Source organism: Mustela lutreola, chromosome 6 (assembly GCF_030435805.1).
Source record: "Mustela lutreola isolate mMusLut2 chromosome 6, mMusLut2.pri, whole genome shotgun sequence".
NCBI lineage: Eukaryota > Metazoa > Chordata > Mammalia > Carnivora > Mustelidae > Mustela > Mustela lutreola.
Window position 1 is genome coordinate 58,111,704 of NC_081295.1, and position 24,205 is coordinate 58,135,908.

The following is a 24,205-nucleotide window of genomic DNA, read 5'->3' on the forward strand; positions in this document are numbered from 1 at the left end:
TTTACTTTGTTTCACAAGAATAACTATCTAGGACAGATGGCATTTAAACAAACTCATCTGTATGAATTTTAAAAAGGAAAGATTAAGACAAACACAGGCAAAGGGTTGTTAAAAACAACAACGACAAAAAAGAAAACAACAAAGGTAATTATCTGGATAGAAGAATGCCAAAAACTTATTTCATCTGAAATGCACAGAAAATACAGTTTCTTACTTTCACATTAGATATCACTATGATTGAGATTTTATATTTTGTTTCAGGTACTTGTTTCTTATAATTCCAGTTCTTCCTTATTTATAAAACTATATTATTCCTATAAAATTATTTTAAGACTGATTTAAGAAGAGTTAAACATGTAAAGTTAGAGCTACTAAGGAATTTTGCCAAATAAACTAATAAACAAGCAATTCAAACAAATCTTTGCAATTATCACTAGGCTCTCAGAGCCAGTTGTTATCAATGCTTTTTTTTTTTTCTGAATTTCAGGTCACATTAATATCTTATAAAAATATAGCATTCTAAACTCACAAAGCTTTTCAAATACATCTGTTGATAAGGAAGCCAACAAGCCCTTATTAGAGCTCTATCTGATACATAAAGAACGAGATACTCAGAAGTGAAATAATTTGCTCCATAAAGAAATGGCCGAGCTCAGACATGATCTCAAAATTTCTGACCCCTAGTTCAGCAATTTTCCTATTCAACAATTCTTCTTCTCTTTATAGCATGGGAGCACTCCCTTCTCCAACTATGTCCGTGAAAATATAAAAGGGTGATGAAAATGTGGAAGTAGGTATAATAAATTTCTCATTGGAGCCAACCTCGTTTCAGTGTTGGCACCAGCCCCATAGATCAGTTTTTATTTTGTGTTCTAGCTAAACAGACTCCTTTCATAACCTGGCTGAAGTCCAAGAAATATTATAAAGCCAATGATTCTAAACAGCAAAAGATAACAATTATTCAATTTATTAATTGGGATTTGGTTTACACGTCTTCATTCATATTAACAATTGTTTTGATTTGAAAAACTCTGACCTCCTTGGACTATCAGGGCCTGACAATAAAAGGCCACATGCTTTGGTTTCACAAAGTACCTATGAATCTTACCATGTCTCCTTTCCTAAAGAACATGAGTTGGATTTTTATTATGAATGAACGAATGGTTGCTGGGTCAAAGTGTAGGATTTCATCACTAATAGATAACTAAGCCTTAAAACTGTAAAACAGAGTCACCAGTTCTTTTTAAATTCTGCTTTAATTTGGCCTTAGCACACAGCTTAAATTAAGTTTAAGAAATCTGAAGTAGTTCATATCTAATGAGACTGCACTCTTCTTTACTTTATCAACACTGATGGCATCCCAACTTTAGAAATGCACCCTTGCACCCAGTATAATCCAGGAAGGACTATGATCACTCAAAGATAGACTATCCGAGAGCTCTTGGGTGTGAAAGAGAAAACATATATGGGGGCCGGGAGAGGGGGACAGAAGAGGGGGAGCGAGGACTCGAGGACAGGAGGGGCAGGAAATGACTAATTCAGATTCTCGAAACTGTGAAAATAGAAAAGCCAACCTTGAACTGAGATAGAGCAGATTATCAACCATGACAAAAGATTAAGGGAAAATATGACTGTAATCAATTTGGTTGGAAGAGATGGCATTACTTCAGTTTTCTCTATCATTATAGATACAAAGAAGTTCTCTTAATTGGGATATAAGCTGTGCCTTAAGTTTTAAACTTTATTTATGTTGAATTAAACAAGCTGTTTTCTGGCATATGTTTGCCAGGAAAAAATAAAAGGAAAGAAATTAATAGTGAAAGCATCAGTGCCAAGAACTGTGATGGGTGCTATGAAACTCACTCTGCTTCCTCACTTAATTTTCAAGGCGATCAGAAAAAATAAGTATTATTATGGAATTTTAAGATAAAGAAATTAACTTTCAGGAATCTACAGGTCTGGCAAAAGGCAGAATTAATAATTTAATCTTAATTTGGATGACTCTGAATCCTACATTCTTTAGTTTCCCCAGCAGTGAATGATATAGAAAATAGAAGCTCAAAGCACTTATATAAGATCTCACGAATAGTCCATAAAATTAATGTTTCAGTTGGAGAATATTACCTACAAATCTGCATACGTGGTTTGGCTACATCTGTAATACTTGACCAAAAGAAAAGCAAAGTATGATTACAGTGAACCTAATAAACAGAAATCTCAGATTTGTGGGGACTTTTTTTTTTTATTGCTAAAGATACAGGTACATTTTAAATTGATAAACACTTTTTAAGAAGAAAAACTAATTAGAAATCTGAAAATATAAAAATGATTTCTTTATTGTGAAAAAGTTCATAGCCTTTGCTTATGATACGCTAATGATGACATGATACTATATTAGTTACTATAGGTGATGGTTCAGTGAAAAACCACAGCTAAAGACAAATTCAGTTTTGCTCCACTTTGGGGACTTATCAATTGTGGCCAGATTATGACAACTAATAACCAATAATCAATATGGTAATGAATCTTAATATTACTTTCTGTACATTTATCGAACGTGAGTAAATATATTTGTAGCAAAGAATATGGCTCCTGGAAGGAAACTGAAAGAATATGCTCATTCCTTCAATTAATGAGATTCTAGTCAAGCTTAGTAGTACTTACTAGAAAGAAAATGCTGGGAGGATGGTCCAAAATCTCTATGGGCTTCCTGAAGCTGTTTAAGGCGATCATCTACAGAAACCTGCATACACACATGCAAGAAATAATTTGATTTGAAAACAATGACTTTAATAATATACTTGACTTAGGTATTTTTCTATTTAAATTCAATTATTCAACATCTAGCACACATCGTTAGTTTCAGATGCAGAGTTCAAGAATTCATCAGTTGCATATAACACAGGTGTTCATCCTATCGCATGCCCTCCTTAATGCCCACTGCCCAGTTACTCCATCCCCCACACGCCCCGCGCCAGAAACCCTGACTACTAAAGAGGCTACTGCCCGAGATATGACGGCTTGTGCAGACTCCTTCTCTATCTCTGGGACCAAAATACTAGGATTAAAATACCCTCTTCCAGTACCAACTGACTGCAAAGAGCACCAGGCACTCTTCTAAGCAGTTTATACAAATTAACTCTTTTAACCATCACAATGTTGGGTAAGTGTTATTTATTATTATCACTACTTTACAGATGAAGAAACTGGGGCACAAAGAGGAGTCCAAGGACAGAAAGTCAGTACCCAACAGTACTAGGATCCATACGCAGCTAATCTCGTCCCAGGAGCTCTTGCTTTCCTGTTACTCTATGCTGCCTTGAAAGCAGGAAAGCTCGAAAGCATCTAAAGTCCAGCTGAAGCCTTGTGGCCAGTGGCTACTCGTCTCTCCTCTGTAAGGAACGTGGTCAAAAGTGCCACAGGAAGCGAATGAAAAAGAAGTCTAAAATAATGCCAGGGAAAAACACAGATAGATGATGACAGGCAGCGGCACAGACAGAAAGACAGGTAGATGACAGAGAGATGGAATTAGACAACAGACGGATAGATAGAGATGGATGGACAGTACGAAGATCTAGGAGTATGGAATCTCTTATCTGCTTCCACATTTGTGTTCAATCATCTAAACTTGGGGGTATCCAAGGGTATAGCAGCTAATTAGTATACTCTCTGAATCTGTCTTCCCAACTTCCACCATTAGCTCTCTACATTATGAAAATGCACAGCGGGTCCACTGCAAAGCTAAATGCAAATCAGTAACCATCACACACAGCCTACTGACACTGTCATTCTCTTTTTCCTGGCCCCAGTCTCTGCGTGCGAGTCCGCTGTTCTGCATAGATTGTCCATTCTATTTTCAGCTGCCTTTAAATGAAACATGTCTATCTCTGGCTCCCTGGGCAGCTCTAGTTTTTCCTGGTTAGCTATTTAAATTGCATTAGCAAGTGCTTTGTTCATTAAAGCCAAAAAACACCTAATTGCCACCATCTAGTACAGGAGAAAAGATGATGGTCCTGAACGAGTGACACCGCTGTCAGCAGAGATTCCTTCCCTTCTCATTCAACCAGCAACTAACATCTGCGCTCCAGCAGTTACAACACTCAGAGATAAGGATAAGAGAATGCATATCCTCTTTCAAGCACAGTGCACTCCCTGACTTCTAATCTTTGGAGATAGTGATAACACAAACAGAAGGCGATCAGGATGGACCACAGAAAAACTCACATAAAGGTAATGAACTAGGAAAATAGAGCAGAAGAAAAAAGAGAAAGTCAAACACTTCGTGTTCCACTCACTAGAAAAGCACGTCTGACTTTAACATCTCCTACTCTACTAATCTCAGATTATTAACACTCTTTTCAAACATAGAAAAGACTGTTTGATGCTATGCACTCATTTCTTAAATCTTCATATTCATGAAAAACATATGAACCACTGGGTATTCAATGTTTGAGTTAATTCAGATAACCTAATATGCTATAAAATATTATAGCTTTAAAATAAAATGCTTTTGTGTATCACCTCTAGCTGCACATTTATCTCATTAAAGACTACATTTCAGGCCCTAAAGAGAGAGAGAAATGCACAATTATTTTTTCAATATTCCACTTAAATTATCCTGCTAGTTTTCAGGGAAAAAATAATTATTACGACTCCAAGGAACTGGCCATTGAACATGGCAAAGTTCTGCCAAGACTAGGCCCAAAACGACTCATGGGCATGGGTGGTGACTTGTAAATGCACATACCTAGTAGTACTCAACAGAGTTCTTCTGGGCGTGGCTGTTTTAGATCTGGGATGAACAAGTAATATCTATAGTCACTAAAACAACTTAGACATAAGAGGTAAAGGTAAGAACAGCACAACAGTGTAAATGTGCCAGCTGGAACGATGAACAACATACTTGAGTAGCACACAGTGGAAGAAGGATGGAGATTACTTAACTTTGCAAAAGGAAAAAAAATACATGATAAAAGTAAGAAAAATGACTCCTTCCTGAGCCATTATGGGAAAATGTTTCTGTGACCTATCCTAGGTCTCCATTACTATGATTTATCTGACCTTCTGCAGTTTTCTACAAATATCATATGAACGGTACCTCATAAAATTACATTACCTTATTCCTAAACAAAGGAGGCCTCTGGGTTCAAGATATGGAACGACAGACACCTGGTGGTATTACATGCTACAGATCCATTATCAACTACAACTAGTAAAGAAGGAGAAAGCAATGGGGTGCGGGGAATGATCGGGCAGGGTTTAAGGACCAACGGTGCAAGGCTGGATCATGAAGAGGGATAAAGTGGCGACACCTGCAGAAGTTTCCATCGCATATTAAGGTCATCTAGCTGGCGAGACATCTTCAGAGATGGATGTAGGTCAAGTGGAGATAGCTGACTGGACAAATCATTCACTGTTTTAACTTTTAGGTTGATTGGTGCAATTTCTTCTCTAAATGCCTGGAAGAATAAAAACAGAAATGATGACCTTGGGAAAGAATGTAACAGAAGGTAGGATTTTGAACCCTTCTTCAAAGAAAATGGCAAGACCAGCTAAGAGGTCACTGACAACAGCTATGTACTCAACGGCAGCCCAGCTCAGGTCTGTAGCCACAGGGACAAGCAGCTACAGACAGAGTCAGCCTTTGTAACCTGGAGAATCTAAATAGCAGCACAGAGAGAAAAATCGTAAGGCAAACTCATTGAGATGATGATGTATTTCCTGCAAATATATCATCTTATGTAATTTCATCTGGAAAACGTTTGCCATTATTACCCACTTGACTAATTTCTAGTCTTGTTTCTATTTTTTCATTTTCTTTCATATTTTCCTTCTTTTTTTCTTTCTATGGTTATCTTACTATTTTTTTCATCAGAGGCAACAATTTGATCTGAACACGTTACTATTTAAAATTAAGTGGCCAGGAGCACCTGGGTGGCTCAGTGAGTTAAGCCTCTGCCTTTGGCTTAGGTCATGATGACAGGTTCCTGGGATCAAGCCCCACATCAGGCTCTCTACTTGATGGGGAGCCTGCTTCCCCCTCTCTCTCTGCCAGCTGCTCTGCCTACTTGTGATCTCTTTCCCTCTGTCAAATAAATAAATAAAATCTTAAAAAAAAAAATTAAGTGGCCAGTGTGCCTGGTTTGCTCAGTCAATCTGCCTTTTGCTCAGGTCATGATGCCAAGGTCCTGAGATCAAGCCCCACATCGGGCTCCCTGCTCAGTGGGGAGTCTGCTTCTCCCTCTCCCTCTGCCTGCTGCTCTGCCTACTTGTGCGCTCTCTCTGTCAAATAAATAAATAAAATCTTTAAAAATAAATAAATAAAATTAAGTGGCCAGTAAGAACAACTTTCCTAACCACAAAATCTATGACTATTACTCAAGAGGTAAGTTTTGATCCTTTCAAAGTCATTATCATCACGTAGTGGAGGGGGCAGGAAGAGTAGTGTCTATAAGAAAAAATGTAAATGAGACTTAGTGACAAATGAGAGATGGTACAGGCGGGGATGGAGGATGTCTGTGAAGAGGGAAAGAGAAAAACAAAAGATATTTGGGGCCAGGGACAGTAATGTGCCCTGTAAGAGCAAACAGAATAATGAAAACACTAAGCTTTCTCTCTTTGCCGCATAATTCCCCCTGACTCAATGTTCATGTTCCCTTTTTCCAACAGAGTCTTTGCCTAGACCCCACTGATGTTTTAAGAGTCAACTCAGGTCCCTATGCATCCTATTTCAAGGAACATTTCCCTGAGGCCCTTCCCTCAGCATTCTCGGCTGGAGGCCCCACTACGTGCTCCCAGCATTCTCTCTGCCTTCTAGAATCCAGTCAGGACTTCCTGCCAGCACACATGCAGCCACACAAATGGGGCTTCATAGTGAAGCCCATTCTGACTGTTTGGTGCCATACAGGCCAGTTGTTATGTATTTTAAATATCATTCCTTGTCAGAGCTTTTAATACAACCATATTCTTGATGTCCTTCAAGAAGAATAGAAGCTTCTGGAGAAGAGACACTCTCCAGTATTCAGCACAAACTTTGCCATACAGGAGGGGAGAATTCATTTCTACAGATGAAGGCTCATGAAAATGTTAACCTGAGGCAAGCTAATCCAATATACAATTGGGAACAGAACTGAGATACTAAAGGAGAACAGTATATTGTTTTTTCTTTACTATGTCACAAAATCAGAGTTAATCATGTGCCAAACTGAAATGGTATGTATTAGGTGTTGTGAACACAGTGAGCAGCAGTCCTCCAATTATAGCGTTTCTACCATTCCACCCCTTAAGAGACAGGAATATGTCTACAAACCCTTGTTCTGCCTTTCCCCATACCAAGTTTAGTTGACGAAATATTACATATCAGAGTGCTTTGATGGCCATGAATTTTCATTGGAACACCACAGTATTAACTTGGCTTCCTCATTATGTTTATTTAAAAAAACCCTCTTCAACTACTTCCTTTCTTCCTTCTCTCTTCCAAAACCTGTTACCCTATGTAAGGCCCCCTTAGATAATATGTATAGGCTAAAAATAATCATTATGGTTGATAAAAATCAAAATAGTATTACAAATATAACTTTACTTAAAAAGGAAATTAATTTTAGGTAAATCAGAGAATATATTTTAGTGTTTTTCAAAATTCTGGAATATGCTCAAAAGCCACAAGAAGAAACTCAAGAAGGAAAGTCAGAAGAACAGATTCTAGAACCCAGAGTCAGCATAAAAAGGTCCACACAAAGGAGGGAACCGTGTATAAATGACATTAAAAACAGTGAACATGGAAGTCAATGCGTGTAAAGTAAGAAACATTGCAAGAACCCTGACGGCACCAGTATTTCAAAATCAAGCAGAAGAAGGGAAGCTCACAAAGGCATCTGAGTTGCTGGAAAATGGGAAAAAAGGACTTTGAGTTGTGATCATTTTTCTTCATGGCCGTAGAAGCTGGTCTTTCACTGATGACAGAATAGGTGCACAGACTGACCCATGGTTCAGTGAGAAAAGCAGTTATATGATAACAGGCGTTCTAGGTCTGAAGAATGAACCACTGACAGGGAAGCATGGGACAGACAGAAGTGGGATGAGGGTGGGGAAAGCGAATTTTTCAGTCTGGACTTAGAAGAGATCTGAGTTCCTTCAGATTCCGTTTTAAGAATAAAGACAACTCAGTTGTAATTTAACAGTATACATTAATATTCTCTCCTAGATGACTTGAGAGGACTCAAGAATTTCAATCAGCTTTTAAAATCAATGTCTTTGTATTTTGTAGGTATCAAAGATGAAAAATGGAAGGCTAGACAGTACTCTTAGGTTTCTATCATTTTAAATAATAGCAGGTTTATTTTAAAAGACAGGAAAAGACTTTCAAAATCAGGTTATAACGTCAAGACGTATTTTTAAGATTTTTTTAAAAGATTTTATTTATTTATTTGACAGAGATTGCAGGTAGGCAGAGAAACAGGCAGAGAGAGGGGGAAGCAGGCTCCCTGTTGAGCAGAGAGCCCAATGCAGGGCTTGATCCCAGGATCCTGGAATCATGACCTGAGCTGAAGGCAGAGGCTTTAACCCACTGAGCCACCCAAGCATGCCTATTTTTAAGATCTTATAGGAGTTCCCAATTTTCCTCTATAAAAATAATGTTTTTCTCTTATAAGCTACAGGTGAAAATACTAAAAGACCTCTGACCGATAAAGTCATTGGGCTTTGTTTTTGTGGGTGTTATGGCAGTGAGGAATCTCTCTAATGAGAAAGTTTATCTTTTGCTTTTTAAGACCTTCCAAATTAAGGGGCTTGAAGTAAAGCAAGTTTTAAAATAGTTCCCGATCCGCTATGTGTTCTAGTATAAAGAGCCAATTTATCATGTTTGGCTGCACTTTCCTATAGGAGAATAAAAGTCTATGTGGTCTTCTTTGCTATAAAAACAGGAACATCTGCTAGCATTACAGGCGCTGACTGGCAGCCTGCCAGCAGATGTTGGGGATGGGGAAGGCTTCTCCTGTCAGAAGGTGTGTATTCTGCAAAGAAGAATGATTAAGGATAATTTTAGGGCATTAAACTTATTTGACTGTCGCTCAAAGATTTTGTTTTCCAGTTGCTTTGACATATTTAATAATATTTAGCAATAATCGGTACTTATTTTTATTTGCCAATAGCTTCAGTGGGATTTGACGTATACTTTGGAGTACATGTGCAAAATCCCAGACTTTGAATCCATTTTATTTGGTTTAATGAGACATGGGTTTTTATTTTCCTTTTTCTTAATAAGATGTGAAAATATTTTAATCCATAGTTTATTCCTTCCTCTTAAATATTAATTGTGTTTTTCCTGGCTTTCCACTTTAGTAGAGATTTGAACAAAAGGATTTGGATAGAGAGACGGGTAATTTCTTTAATCAGATGGGAATAACAACTCCCAAACTTTTAGGTCTTTAATAAGCCCAGATACAACTTTTCATTTTTCCTTCAACACTAACCATCCTGCATTAAAAACTGATACTTTCAAATTGAAATGGGTAAACTCTTGCTCTAACCAAGAGGAATTTTTCTAGTCCAAAAAAATATACTGTTCATAGACAACTGAATTGAAGATTTCCAGCATTTAAAGACCATCTTTTAAATTGCAAGAAGTGTATAACTTCCAGAGAACTTCTACTAAAAGGCTTTATTTTCAGTTCATTATTTGAAACTCAGATTCGCCCATGGAAATGGTTTCCAGGACACCAGAGCTGTAGGAAGAAGCCTACTTAATTCATAGAGTTCTGCATATTTATGTAAATTTATAACGAAAGGTGGCAGATACTAACACTCTTTTAGTAGTGAAACTTTTTTTAAGTTTAAAATTTAACATGTAACTTTCAAAGTTTTGAATTCCAATAGCTGATACAAGTTGCACTTAATTACATTAGTATGAGTGAGGTCCCTACAATGAAAGAGAAGAGCAAGGAAGAAATCATGAAAATTCTACCACTTTACAGCTGTGTAGGCTTGAGCAATACCTGCATTTTCACCATTTGTGAAATGAGTGTAATATACCTATCTTCTTGGGTTGGTGTGAGGATTAAAAGAGGTATCCATGTAAACTGGCTACGAACAGTTCTTGGCACACAGTATGCCTCAATAATGCTAGCCATTATTATTCCCATATCTACACACACATATATTTGCTTATATAATTTGCCTGCATGTTCATTTCATTTCCTAGACCCTTTCTCCCTCCTTTTTACCACATGAATAAACAAAGGGAAAATGTTATCCAATGTCCGTGCGCAAAAGATAGGTCTTTTGCAGTAAAAATCACATTTATGATATTGATATTGTCAGTCTAACACCTTCTGATGTTTCTTTAGTTTATTCTTTGATTTGACTCATGACTACCTAATATAGAGGTTGCTATGCTACCACAAACCTGACTACTGTGTCTCTTACTGCCTAAATTCTATTATTTTTTTTCTGGATATGTTCTAGAATGTGGGAGCCAAAGGAGCTCAAGATCACAGATCTATCAGCCTTAACTTTGGGTCATTCCTGACCACAAACAAAATTTATAGCTAAGCTAATCCTTCCATAATCTACTCAGACAGTGAGAGAAAAATTGGACATTAGAGTCCTCAGCAAAACAGTATGTTTTTGATTAAGTCCCTAAATCCAACTACCAGTTTACAGGAAATACAGAGTAGAGAGGAACCTGCCCAACTTCATGACGTGCCATTCTACAAAACCCAGGCTGAAAGAAATACTATAAAACACACAATTCAGTTTCTTAAACATTGTAAACAAAACATAAAAGGGATAGAGGGGAAATCTAGAGATTAAACAGGACTTTGCATTTCTTTTTTTTAAAGTAGTGAAGTGTTTAGGGACACAGAGTTGGGTGAAAAAAGGATAAAATAAATAAATAAAAGCTGGGGCGGCGGGGTGGCTCAGTTGTTAAGCATCTGTCTTTGGCTCAGATCAAGTTCTGGATTGGGCTCCCTGCTCAGTGGAAAGCCTGCTTCTCCTTCTGCCTGCTGTTCCCCTGCTTGTGTTCCCTCTTTCACTGTCTTGCTCTCTGTCAAATAAATAAATAAAATCTTTAAAAAAATAAATAAATAAATTTTTAAAAGAAAAGGGAAAGTAAATTGCTGTGAAAGTCTCGTTCCTTGTTATTTTGGTGGGGAGGGGGTTCTGATGGTGAGGGGCATATGGAAAACATCTGTCGTGACTGGAAAAAAAAAATCTCTCTATCCTGATTTTGAGCTGTGACGGGCTTGGCTTCATAAAATGCCTTATAATGGTTTTTACATGTGACTTTCTTTGTGTTAGATTCAACAATAAAACATTTCTTAAAATCCTTTATCTGAGGCAGTGAGGCTGACCATGGTTTTTTCGATGTGGTCCTGCAGGGAGTCGATGAGTAAGTCTCCCACGGGTTTCCAGCCATTGCGCACGGCCTCCACCTCCTTCATGTCAACGTCCAGGTCATCCATGGCGCCCTGCAGGTCTCTGAGCTTCTCTAGTGCTTTGTCCACTTGCTTTTGCCAATTGCTGGTGACCATATTTAGACTTTCCCACTTCTCTTTGACTTCAGAGGACTGTTTGCGCATGGCCTTGGCGATCTTTTGGGCTTTCTCCTCAGGAGTCAATTCTGCAGTTAAGAAAAAAAAAAAAAAGAATATTTGAAAGTCTGATCAATAGCCAAGTGAGAACACCACCTTTTGTAAGGGTTTGCTACCAGGTTCATGGAGACACAGTTTATATGAGCCAGGGGAAGAAACCATTTCTCTATACTCCCATCACCAATTAATTCCCTGCTACTCCCCAAATAAGAAAATAGCTACTCAGAGTAATAAGTGGCCCCACTGCTTTAGTGACTTTTGAATTTCAATATAGTTATAAACCTTGAAATATAACACAATCCCTCAAAAAATGTTTTTCTTTAACATAAATTCACTTCTATAAAATCCAGACATCTTTCGTTGTCCTCAATCAAAATGGGAAGTATAATTAGGAGAGAAATAGCTTTCAGTTATGAGGAAAGACTGAAAAAATAAGATTAATTGCTCATGTTTCTTAAAACAGTAACTGAAGACAAATAATCTATCTTAGATACTTCATCATTGCTGAGTCCGTCTGGCAGTTCATCTTTAATAGAGGGCACTTTCTGTACCCCAGACGTGTAGCACGTCCATAAACATTTCAATGGGAAGATAAAAAAAATTTCAAGCATCATCCCAAATATTTCATACAGCAAAATGGTTTCTAGGATATCTGAAATTTAAAAAAGTTAGACTTTCAGACAAGAAAGGGTAGGTATCATGCAAGGCCCTGCAGGGACAGGAAGGAAGAGTAAGATTCCAGAAGACAAGCAAAATATACAGAAATGGAAGTCAAGTTCAAACCCCAAAACACAGAGATCTCAGAAACAGTGATGAGAAGCTGACAGGACCAGGGCAGAGATATTTGATGAACACAGAGCAGACACCCTCACAGCCGGTTGGAGAGCTCTCCAGCTACACACTCCTGGGTCTCAGTTCCCTCAATACCCAAGGATGCCCCCTTTCCTATCTTGCTGCTTCGATGGTTATCCCGCTTGTCCACTGAAAACGGAGGCCAGGCAGAAACACATCATCAACGTAAGCTGTAGAGAATTTAAGACAGATATACTTATTCTTCTTTGTGATAATATCCCATCTTTTAGTATCAATCACATTAGCAACGTCACTTCACTTCAAAATATTTCAAATTGTTGGTAAAAATGAACTGAAGTTAACTGAACTTCCTGGTAAGATGAACTTCATGGTCAGATAGACTAAAGTGAGCTCTCCTGAACAGTAACTTTCATCTTCAACATAAATTCATCCTCCTATCTTTCTTTAGTGTTATTTAAAAGTCAAGTGAAGGGGACAGAGCACATTTCCAGAAAATTCTAGAAATCAATATTTAGACTTAAAACAACTATAATAAATCTCTGGGAACCAAATGGACCATGAAGAGTTTAGCAGCCACAGAACTCCAGGTCGCACTACTCAAGTATTAAAGGCTACACAGAGTCCTTGGTAACTGAACTGAGGAGAGGGAGATGCTGTGTCATGATAGGCAGATAGACAGAACCCACCAGTAAGGGAGAAATTTGGAAAACAAGTGAATGCCCAGCCTCTAGGAATGCTTGAGCTGGGATACAGTCCCTTACAACAGTACTGGAGGAAAGGTACGTCATTAGGCAGGCCTTATTCAAATCCTTACCTAGAAAATGAGAAATACAGAACATTTACATGAAATGTATTTCACATAAACATAAAACGCTTTATTTTTATATGCCTCATCTATATAAATGCTTCCATATAAATAATATAAAATATACAAAATAAATAAATGGTATTTATGTGAGGTGGAAAAAAAAATCATCCTTAATAGCCCCATGAGAAAAGGAGTGCTAATTTTTATGATAGTAGCACCTGTGTTTGTTAATAAGTCACGTGGTCTTTTTCAAAGATCTATTTTAAGCAGTTGTGTTTCCCTGGCTTTTGTAAAAGAAAAAGATACAGTACTAATTTCTGAACAGACAACTTAATTATGATGATTTTTTTTGCCTGGATAAAGTAAAAACTGCTTCTGAGTCAGTCACTGAATAACCTGGCAGGGAGACACACGGGGTCTTTGTCCTGTGACAAAACACCTGGCATGGCTGGGACATTTTTGTCTTCACTAAATGTAAAATCTTTTGATGGAGCAGTCCTTTTGTGGTATTTATTATATAATCCCTCCTCAAGCAGCTCCTCAGAAGAAAAGAAAAGCTCTATGTTCAATTCCCCATCTGTTTGCCAGAAAGGATAGATTAACTGATCACGGAGTCCGAAGAAAAGTACCTCCTATTACAGTACCAATTTCAGTTCAATGCGTACTTTAAACCAGAAACAGAGGGAAGAGCAAAACCAAACAAAAACTTTCCAGCATGTCTGTGATACACGTAATAAGCAGCAAGATATAAAATACCATGTTACGACAATGTGGGGCAAGAGAATAGAAAAACAAATTAAAAAACAGCAAAAAAAAAAAGCCATAAAAGAAGAAAACAATAAAGGGATATAATTGCATTTTCAAAATCCTCTAGTTATTTGAAAATCAAAGAAGAAAGTTCCCTTCAAAATTTCTGAAGAGACTTTTTTTTTTTTTTGCCATAAATTTTAAGACCCTCAGGCAGGAGTGGAGAATCTTTTGGACCTAGTGATTCAGAATTTGGGGGACATACTAGAAACCCCTCTGAGAGTCTGTTTGCCTGTTGGTTTTTAAATACTGATCCCCAGAGGCCCTACCCCCAAAATACCAAGAGATTCAAATTTAGTTGGTCACCGGTGAAGGGCAGCATGGATATATTTTAAAAGCTCCCCAGATGACTGTAACGTGTTGTCAGGACAGAGCACTGCCAGCTCCTTGGCTTACAAATTGATTTCTCTGGTCTCCGCTGCTGAAGCTGGAGTATTTCCACTCCGATGAGCTGTTGTGTCATTCCCACGCAATGGCAGGGCCACTAAATACTGAAGGCCCAGTGAGCAAATGAAGCTCAGAGATAAGAGGGTAATCTAATTTGCATTTGAAAAGGCAGTAATAGAGGCTAATCTGAGAGAAGGAAGAAACAGCAGGATAAAACCAAATAAATTTACTGACAATTTTCAGACCAGAATAGCTTTTTCTGTCACTTTCCTATTCCCTGTAGTGTGTGTGTGTGTATGTGTGTGTGTGTGTGTCCTTCTCTGTGGATTTTTTTGAGAAGCAGCATTCTGGTTCTCCCTTCTCTTCAGGACTTCCTATTTAACTGACCAAACGTTGAGGGTGCAATTATATTTACTTTCTACATTCATAGTATGTATTTATACATAATATATAATAGATTAATTTTTATTATAAATATTGTTATATTAATTCCATATTTATGTAATTGAAATAGTGATTGCTTTATTGTGTTACAATAGATAACTATCTTTTAGGAAGAATTAATAACTACCTTTTAGAAAGAAGAGAGAAGAAAAAGACAAAAGAGAGTAGAAAGCAATGATCAATCCTGAATTTTTCTCTTGTCCAATTATCTTTATTCTTCAACTATGCAAATTAATTGGTGGCACTTATACCTCACTATCTTCTACGCCATAGCTGAGAAAGGCTGTGCCATGGTTCCCTGAAATGCAGGTGGAAAACAAAGCAGGACCAAGAGCAGAGACTAGGGTTGGGGCTAGCCCTGACCCCATCATGCCCTTGGTTCCTAGGAGAGATAAATGACCTGTTCAACTCACTTTTATCAAGTGGGAACACTATTTTCTCATGCTGGGAAATCATTTTTATTCCAATGGGTTCTTTTAACTTTAAAATTCAATTCTATAAGAAAGCCAAAGTCACATACATCTCAAAGAAATCTTAACAGTAGAAAACAATCTCCTTATGTGTGCTTATACAAAAACATTTTACAATAAAGTATCTGTTTCTCCTATGAAATAATACAGAACTTTATTAGAATCACCCCAATTGCTTTAAATAATGATCTTCCATATTTATTGTATCTTCTTTCTCCATATGAAATTGACATATATAATCTCCATTGTGAATAGGTTCTAAGCTTTATGTCATTCAAGTTTTCTTTCTTTCCATCTTGGTTTCAGCAGTACCCAGTCTAGAGACCAGTATATCCTCAATATGTAATTAGTGAACCAAGTTGGGCTCAATGGAACTTTTAGCTTAACTCTACTGAGAATACTAAACTTTATATTCCACTTATTTTTCCTTCCTCCTCCCTATCCCCATATAAAGGGATTATAAACCCTTTATATGTCAAAGAGAAGAGAAGGACAAACCTTATGAAAGTTTTTTTTTTAATTTGGTAATTCCAAATATCTTACTTTTACTGTTTGCTTTTTTTTTTTACATGTATCTATAATCTTGTATTTCACCAAGCAATGAAAAGGAAATATTAAGGCAAGCAAATATAGAAACAAAACAAAAACAAAACAAACCTTCCAGAGTAGCATTTTTACTCCTGGACAATCTAGTGTAAGGAAAGACTAAGAGATCATATGCCAGTTCTAATACTAACGAATTACATAATAAAAAATATATTCCTTATCTCTTTGAACTTCAGTTAATAACTGTAAAGCTACTGGCACATAAGAGCGCCTCAAAAAAAGGTTCATTTCTTTTATGATTCCTTTTATGATTTTATTACTAAGTCTGGGAGGTTTAGATATCTCTAGGGATTTTTACATAAGCAAACCAATATATTAGCCAATAAGAACTCGCAGGAACAAAACACACACACACACACACACACACACACACACACACACACAACAGCATCCCCATATCACTAGACATCTCTAGGGATTTTTACATAAGCAAACCAATATATTAACCAACAAGACTTCACAAGAACAAAACACACACACACACACACACACACACACACACACCAGTAACCCCGTAGGCTCTTTCTATCTCTCTCTTTACCTGCCCTCCATTTCTCTCTTACCTTCATAACCAAAAGATGCTTCGATTAAAATAATAGGAAATACATTCTCTCCACGTTTTCTGATTACATGATTAAGATTAACTTAATCCCTCTGATGATCAGTGTTTAAGAGGACTCCGCCCATTTCCTATTTTATGTGATGATAACAATCATTATGAAATAGATTACAAGTACACCATCAAGGGCCATCAGCTGATTACTGTAATATTTCTAATTAAGTTCATCTAATACATTATAAGAGTGACAATATTAAGAGGTGACCCAGACTACATTAACCTGCTAATGTGTTACCTAAATCTTTTAGTAGGAACATCATAAAGATGATATGAATTCATCCACGTTGCCAAGGGACTTCTCAAATCCTTAAGAAAAAAAAGGATGGATGAATAGATACATTTAATGAAAAGTAGAAACTCCAAGATAAAGACCTTTAGGGAGTATCTTCCACAAAAACCCACAAGCAAGATCTTAATGAGGGAAGGAAAACAGAGAGGAAACCAGAAATTCAGAGCACACTGTGGAGGGAGATGAATGGTACATCTGATCAGAAGTTAAAGGAGATAGAACCCAAGTCTGGACACTTTTAAGTTTTATTCTTCCTGTAAAGTAAGTCAATGTAAATAAACCCAGCACTGAATTGAGGAAGGAGGACACATCATTAAGAAAATTAAACTCCAAGGAAGGGAGCAGGAACATCAGAGACACCCTGGAACAGACCTGGCTAAGCAACCTGAGATCATCCAGCTTTCAATTTTCTATAACTGAATATTCCCTGAATTTCCTCATACTAATGACTGCTTGGTAATTTTTTCAAGCCATTGATGAGTACTGGACAGTAGTAGATAAGTCCCTGGGCGCTGGGGGATGGTACTGGGAAGAAAGAAGGAAAGCTGGGAATGTAAACTCCAGGAGGGGAAGGATATGTTTTGTTCACTATCATATCCTCGGTACCTAGAATACTTAGCCATTCTTACAAAAGAAGTTAGGCCCGTTTTATATTTAGGTACTGCCATAATAAGTGAGAAGTTTAACTGAAGAGAAAATTTTATGCCTTTGTTTGCGTTAAACTGTTTAAAAAATGGCAAACCCTTTAATTCACTCTTGAAGATTCCAGCCTTCAAGAGGAACAACAAAAACAAGATAAGTATACTACTCCATTAAAAGAGTTTAGTATCCTCCTATACTTTAAATTTTAAAAAGTAATATTCCAAATGTCAATTACAATAAAATACATACATGTAAAATACTGCCCTCTTTTTTATGAGGCAAATGTAATTTACGGATGGTTGCAATAGTGATTAGAGAACATAGCAGATGGTGAACAATTAATTTAAAATGCTGTGCCCATCAAACTAACCTTTGTTATCATATAATTCTTCATCAAGAATGTTGATTTGTTTATTTAATGGATTTCGTTACTATGGCATGCATTATCATGCAAAAAAGTTTTTGAAATTTTTACCCAATCAGTGGGCTTAGTCAGTCAACTCACATATTTTAGGAAAGCTGAAGACTAGACTGATTACATCCATACATACATTATAGAACTTTAATTGGGGAAGGATCACATTGCTGCTCTGTAGTTAAGGAACACTGAAAAAGAAAGCAACATTATATTTTTCTGTGCTTCTTCATGCATTACCACATTCTAATCTAATTTGGACTTGAGAAGCTAATTAAATTATTGTCTTGGTCTATAAGGCCTGAAAGCTATTATTTATCCTTCAAGTTTTTATATGAAAATTAAAAAGTCTAATATTGCCTAACCACCTCCTCCCTTGATGCTAGGGAAATCAGTGAATTGGGATGCCATCTGATTAAGCAGCCTGATATTTCAGTACAGAATAAGCAATAGTAAAGGGAAAAGTAAAGGGTTATACAATATATTTAACTACTGGGGCACCTGGGTGGCTCAGAGGGTTGGGCCTTTGGCTTTGCCTTTGGCTCGGGTCATGGTCTCAGGATCCTGGGATCGGGCCCCACATCGGGCTCTCTGCTCCGCAGGGAGCCTGCTTCCCCCCTCTCTGCCTGCCTCTCTGCCTACTTGTGATCTCTCTCAGTCAAATAAATGAATAAAATCTTTAAAAAAAATATATATATATATATATATTTAACTACTGTATGAAATTTCTCTTAAAGTAGCAGAATATAGAAAATTACTTTGACTAAATAGCTGGAAGCACTTAGGATTACTGGGTTAACGAAGAGGGTATACTATGGTGGTGAAGAGCGCCAAGTTTAGCAACGAAGCCAACATGGCACCCCGGCTCTGTCCTGAGTTACAGTGTGCTTCCACACCCCACAAAGCCTTTGTTTCCTGATCTGTCAAATGGGTGGTAACAGTATTCACATCTCAGGGAGTTGTTACAGGGATTAAAGGAGACAAGGCATGTGAGACACCTGGCCCACTGCAAGCGCCTGTTTATAGCATGAGCACGCAAATCCCTGAGCTACATGGTACTCAAGCTGAGCCCATCAGAGCCCTCTCCGGTGATGTGCTGGGCTAACGAAGGCTGTCCCTCCCTGGTGAGAGGTCATAAGGTAGATGGTTAGAGGACAGCTAAGAAAATCAAAACTTGTAAGAAGAGAAAGGAGGCCAGAAAGAAGAAGCTTCTGAGTGGCATTCTAGTCCCTGTGGCCGGCTGCGACCTTACCCTTCCTGTAATTTAGCTATGGAGGATAATACATTTCCCCTTGTGTCTTCACTTATGGAAGTTGGGCATCTGCCATTTACTATGACTAGAGTTCTAATTAATAAAGCTGGTATTAGGAAAGCAAAAAATGCCCTGGGAAAAAAAACACCCATCAGTTTTATGAGCCTAATTACTTACGCTGTAATGTATAATTTGTTCTCATTTTATGAGTTGCAAGGAAATAGCTACTGCCATCTTTTTTGTAAACCTAAGTTATACTAAGAATCAGTATAAAAGTAACTTCTACTAAACTGTATGACAGTTTCACATTGCACTCATTTAATGATCATGAAATTTTATTTGCATAAGTTTGCTACCATTGGCATAAAACGGACCTACTAGACTGAAAAATGTCACTTATTATTTCTTTGTTATATCATATACAAATTTCACATAGGAGAAAAGTACTCCTAATAATTGGCTATCTAAAATACTACAAAACATTAAATAATTCAAAGAAAACACTACACCCTGAGTTTAACATATTAACTACTAGTAAATGTAAATAGCCAGCTGTCAACGACCAGAGAGGAAAAATGTTAACCCTTAATACTTTAGCATCTGAAAAAACGATAACCATTAATCACAAGTACAGTCAAACCTAATTATACAAAGTATACACACACACAAACACACACACACAGAGCAGAAAAAGACTACAATAAACTAAGAGATGTCTTTTTTCCCAGGACTATAATGAAAAGAAACAAAATCAACTAACCAAGTATACCAGACCAAAAAAGAAATAATGTTTCGACAGTCTAGAATAAAATACTAGCTGTAGCAACAGTAATGCCTTAACTGGCATGGTTTTTAAAGAAGACTCATGGGGAAATTGATGAAGACAATAATGCAATCTTCTTTATCTTAAAAATGAAAAGCTGAGAAGAGGAAAAGAGCTTTCCTAGATCTAAATATACAGTAATTTGCACAACTTCGTAAACACTTTCAGAGGTGAACTATCCTCTCAAAGAGTTATAAGTTTTATTTAGCAGCTGATACCATAACCTCAAATCATAAAATACACACGCACATGTGCGCACGTGCGCCGGCATCCCAAGGCGGTGTGGAGAGAGAGACGTCTCTGCGAATCCGACCTTCAACCTGAACTGTAGGTGACAAATAGGTGAGAAGGCACATGTACTCTCTGATTATCTCAAGAGGTTTGGGGGCCAGAGTGGGCTAAGGCTGACTGTGACTGAGTCCCCAGATGATCGCCTGTATGTCTACCTTCCCTGGGCAGCCACGTGGTTTTCAAAAGGAACTGAAAGCTGGGACTGAGAACAGTAACGGGGAAGGGGAGGCTGGGAGAATAAAGAAGCCAGAAACAGCTGTGCAGGGTTAAGAGGCTCTAGACACTGCAAGTGGAGAAGGAGCCAAGACAGTGGCCAATAAGCAGAGAGAGACAGAGCGAGAGAGGAGATAAGAGATGTGGTGAACGACAGCCAAAACACTTCGGATTAAGAAAGGTCACTAACAGGGCACCTGGGTGGCTCAGTGGGTTAAAGCCTCTGCTTTCGGCTCAGGTCATGATCCCGGGGGGCCTGGGATTGAGCCCCACATCGGGCTCACTGCTCAGCGGGGAGCCTGCTTCCTCCTCTCTCTGCCTGCCTCTCTGACTACTTGCGATCTGTCAAATAAATAAATAAAATCTTAAAAAAAAAAAAAAGAAAAGAAAGGTCACCCACATAGAAGTTTTGAGCTCTGTTCCTGGATCTATGCTACATTAGCTTGTGTTCAGCATCACATTATTTTCTTGGCGTTTGCATTTTTACTGAAAAGGAAAGGGGGCGGGAAGGAAGGAGAGAAGCGAGGGAGAGAAAGAAAAAGGCACACCATTTTATCTACCTGACTCAGTGGGGGTCGTTAGGAGAACAAGAGAGTGAGTGGTTTTAGACATGCAAAGAACAATCAAAAGAATGATGAAAAATGTACTCTTCTATCAATCTACCTGTTCACAGATATAAACCAGGTGATTAAAATCAAATGAAAAACAATTCAACTGTGTTAAAAAGAAAATCAATAGAGTGACATGATTCAGATTAACAATAATTAAACAGTTCCATAATGGCTCCAACCAGATATGGGCGCTACTGACAAAGTTGTGAACTCTGTAAAATACCTATAATTATTCAGATGATTTCAGTTCAATTAAAAATTATATTTACTTAAGAACCATTTATGGGTAGAATGAGTTATTCTGAGGAGTTAGCGTTCCAGACAGCCGCACTTTACCTATTTAGCTCTAGATTTTTATGGTTGCCATTTTAAAAGGAAAGATACTAAAATGTAGTATAAATTCCTATGCCTTCTCTTAAATGATTTATATTCCGTCTTCAAAAATAAACAAACCATAATTCATAGCTTCAATTTCCTTTTATTGTAAAAAGCCCCAAAGACTACTTTGTTTTGTTTTATTTTAGAAGCCTCGTATATCCGTTCTAGAATTTCTTTCTGCTCCTTGCTATCAGACTGCCAGCCAGCATTGCTCACTGTCACCCTCTCCCTGTCCTGTCATTTCCATTTTGCCACATACCCACCATTCACTGGGAAACGAGTTAAACCAGTTACAACAGTGTCTAAAGTAAGAGTTAATACCTCGGAGAGAGCTGCTTCTCCATGAGTCCGAGTAGGATCTTCACTGTATTTGCTGTATGATATTTATTTTGGCTGCTCAGTTAATTTTACACACTTTTTCAGCTTCTCCATAAGGGAGAAAGATCACGAGGAAAGGAAGAGCTGAGCCCTGGACACAGTAACACAGTCAGGGAGATGATGGTGAAGCGGAGAGAGGAAGGCAGCTGGGGAGACAGAGCGCCATCGCTGTCCTGTCGGCGACAGGATGAGCAGGCGCTGGCCGGCAAACAAGGAAGGAGTCAGAAGCTCCTGTGGTGATACAGACCGACAGGCAGGAAAAACCAGGAGAGGAGGCAGTTTTTCTGCCACCCAGGAAAACTGGGGCCAAGTCCCTATGTAGCTTTGGGCTTCAGGGGAAGGAGCTCAGATGCCCTTCCAGGGGCTACTGGTGGTTTTCAAGCCTGGGAAGTAAACGCCAGTTCTGAGTTTCAGATTTATCACTGTAGTGTCTTTCTGATGCAGAGATACCAATTAAGAAAGAACTAACCTTAGTCCTAACAAAAAATGGCAAGGGCTTAAAGTAAGGCAGTAATATTACTAGTGATTATTGAATATTTAAAATATACATACATGAAAGGTGGCAAGGGATTAGATCGTAAAAGTACCCATCACAAGGAAATATAATTTGTAACTGTGTGTGGTGATGGATATTAACTAGACTTATCATGGTAATCAGTTTACAATCTATACACACATCAAATTGTTATGTTGTATACCTTAAACTTCCACAGTGTTTTATGTCAATTATATCTCAATAAAACTGGGGAATGGGGAAATATCTAGCAGAGCATATCTGATGAGATTATCAGCTACTTATCATTTCGTTGAAATAATTAATTTCTTTCTTTTTCATAGGCTTTGTCAGTTAATAGATTCCTGAGAGCAATTCATACCTATAACACTTAACAATAAAGTAAAACACCACAGGTTGCCACACACACACACGATAATTAATAATAGGAAAAAATGAAAAAAAAAAAGATGAAAAAAGGCATTTAGAAAAGTCACGTAGAGAAGTTCTTTCTGAAATAGTTACTTAAAAGTAGAGAGATGGATCCATTTTGCTCTGTCACTATGCATGGTACATACAACATAATAAATAACTGCTTATTAAATGCAATAAGAAATCATTTTATCAGGGGGACCTGGGTGGCTCAGTCATTAAGCAACTGCCTTCAACTCAGGTCATGATCCTGGAGTCCTGGGGTCAAGTCCAGCATTGGGCTCCCAGGTCCTCGGGGGGTCTGCTTCTCCCTCTGACCCTCTCCTTCTCATGCGCTCTCTCTCTCTCTCTCAAATAAATAAATAAAATCTTTTAAAAAAAATCATTATATCATTTCTCCCTGATCTAGTCCCCTCCACAGTGATTACTTCACATACAACTAATGTTCAAATGCTCTTTATTTCTGATAGCAGCTCTACAAAAATAATGGTAAACAACAAAGGTATAAAAGCTATTATGGATAATTTTCTTTCATTTACTTTTAACAGCAAGTAAAATCAGCCAGCATTGCAGAAAGCAGTATCAGTATAGGAGGAAAGTATAAAAATTACTAATCATAAAAAAAAAAAAACAAGAAAATCATAAAGTTAAACGATGACTTTTTCTTGACCCCCAATATAGTATTTGAAAGCGGCTTAGAAATATACCAAATCTAATAGCCAAATAAGAATGCAAAAAAGCGATTATTACCAAGCCCCTTAAACTGACTACCCACCGAGAAGGAAAATTTAGAGCAAAGTGAAGCTTTAGTGATATAATAACACATTTTTACCGTGATGAAGTAGCTTAACATAAAAATGTTGCCTCTATGTTACTGGGGAAGCAAGGAGACAAGAAATGCAGATTTAAGGTGGATTTTAAATTGGGTAAAAGTTGAGATGAGGGAACTTATTTTTCTTCCAAGTTTAACAACAACAATTATAATAGTGCCTTCTTTCTTGTTATATTTAGTCGAAATGTTCTGACTTTCCAGATCCTCTACACTCTGAACCAGACAGCCCCTACAAACCCTTTATTCCCGCCTTCTGCCTAAGCACACTGCACCCTGCCAGGGGCTTTGCTCCTCCCTGCTACTGTGATAATCCCATCCCAGTGGTCTTCCCTCTTCCCTGAACCCACCCGCTGCCCAAGCATCCCCACAGGTGCTCAGCTCACCCACGCATTCATTTAGCGTGTGCATGTGTAGGCTGTGTGCGTGTATGTGTGCATGTATATGTGTGTGTGTACATAACACACACATACAGAATCCTCAGAAGGAGTACTTCTTCAAAGCCAGAAATATCAATTAGGACGGATTTGCACACTGTGGGATTAGTTGAAAGGTGGAGACCCAGCAATGACTTGAGTCACCAGTAGGCTGAGTGGAAAGACAATGATGCTGCT

The 24,205-nt window shown here is 37.8% G+C and overlaps 1 protein-coding gene across 7 annotated transcripts in view; it reads right to left on the bottom strand.

Moving 5' to 3' along the window:
• Nucleotides 1-24,205, bottom strand: part of UTRN (utrophin) — a 509,162-nt gene that overhangs the window by 90,697 nt on the left and 394,260 nt on the right. For all 7 annotated transcript variants that reach the window (XM_059177336.1, XM_059177335.1, XM_059177337.1 and 4 more), the window contains 3 exons: nt 11,352-11,620; nt 5,313-5,459; nt 2,665-2,743 (listed from right to left, as the gene is read on the bottom strand). In XM_059177336.1, coding sequence (XP_059033319.1) covers nt 2,665-2,743; nt 5,313-5,459; nt 11,352-11,620 — 495 coding nt within the window. The remainder of the gene's footprint in view (nt 1-2,664; nt 2,744-5,312; nt 5,460-11,351; nt 11,621-24,205) is intronic.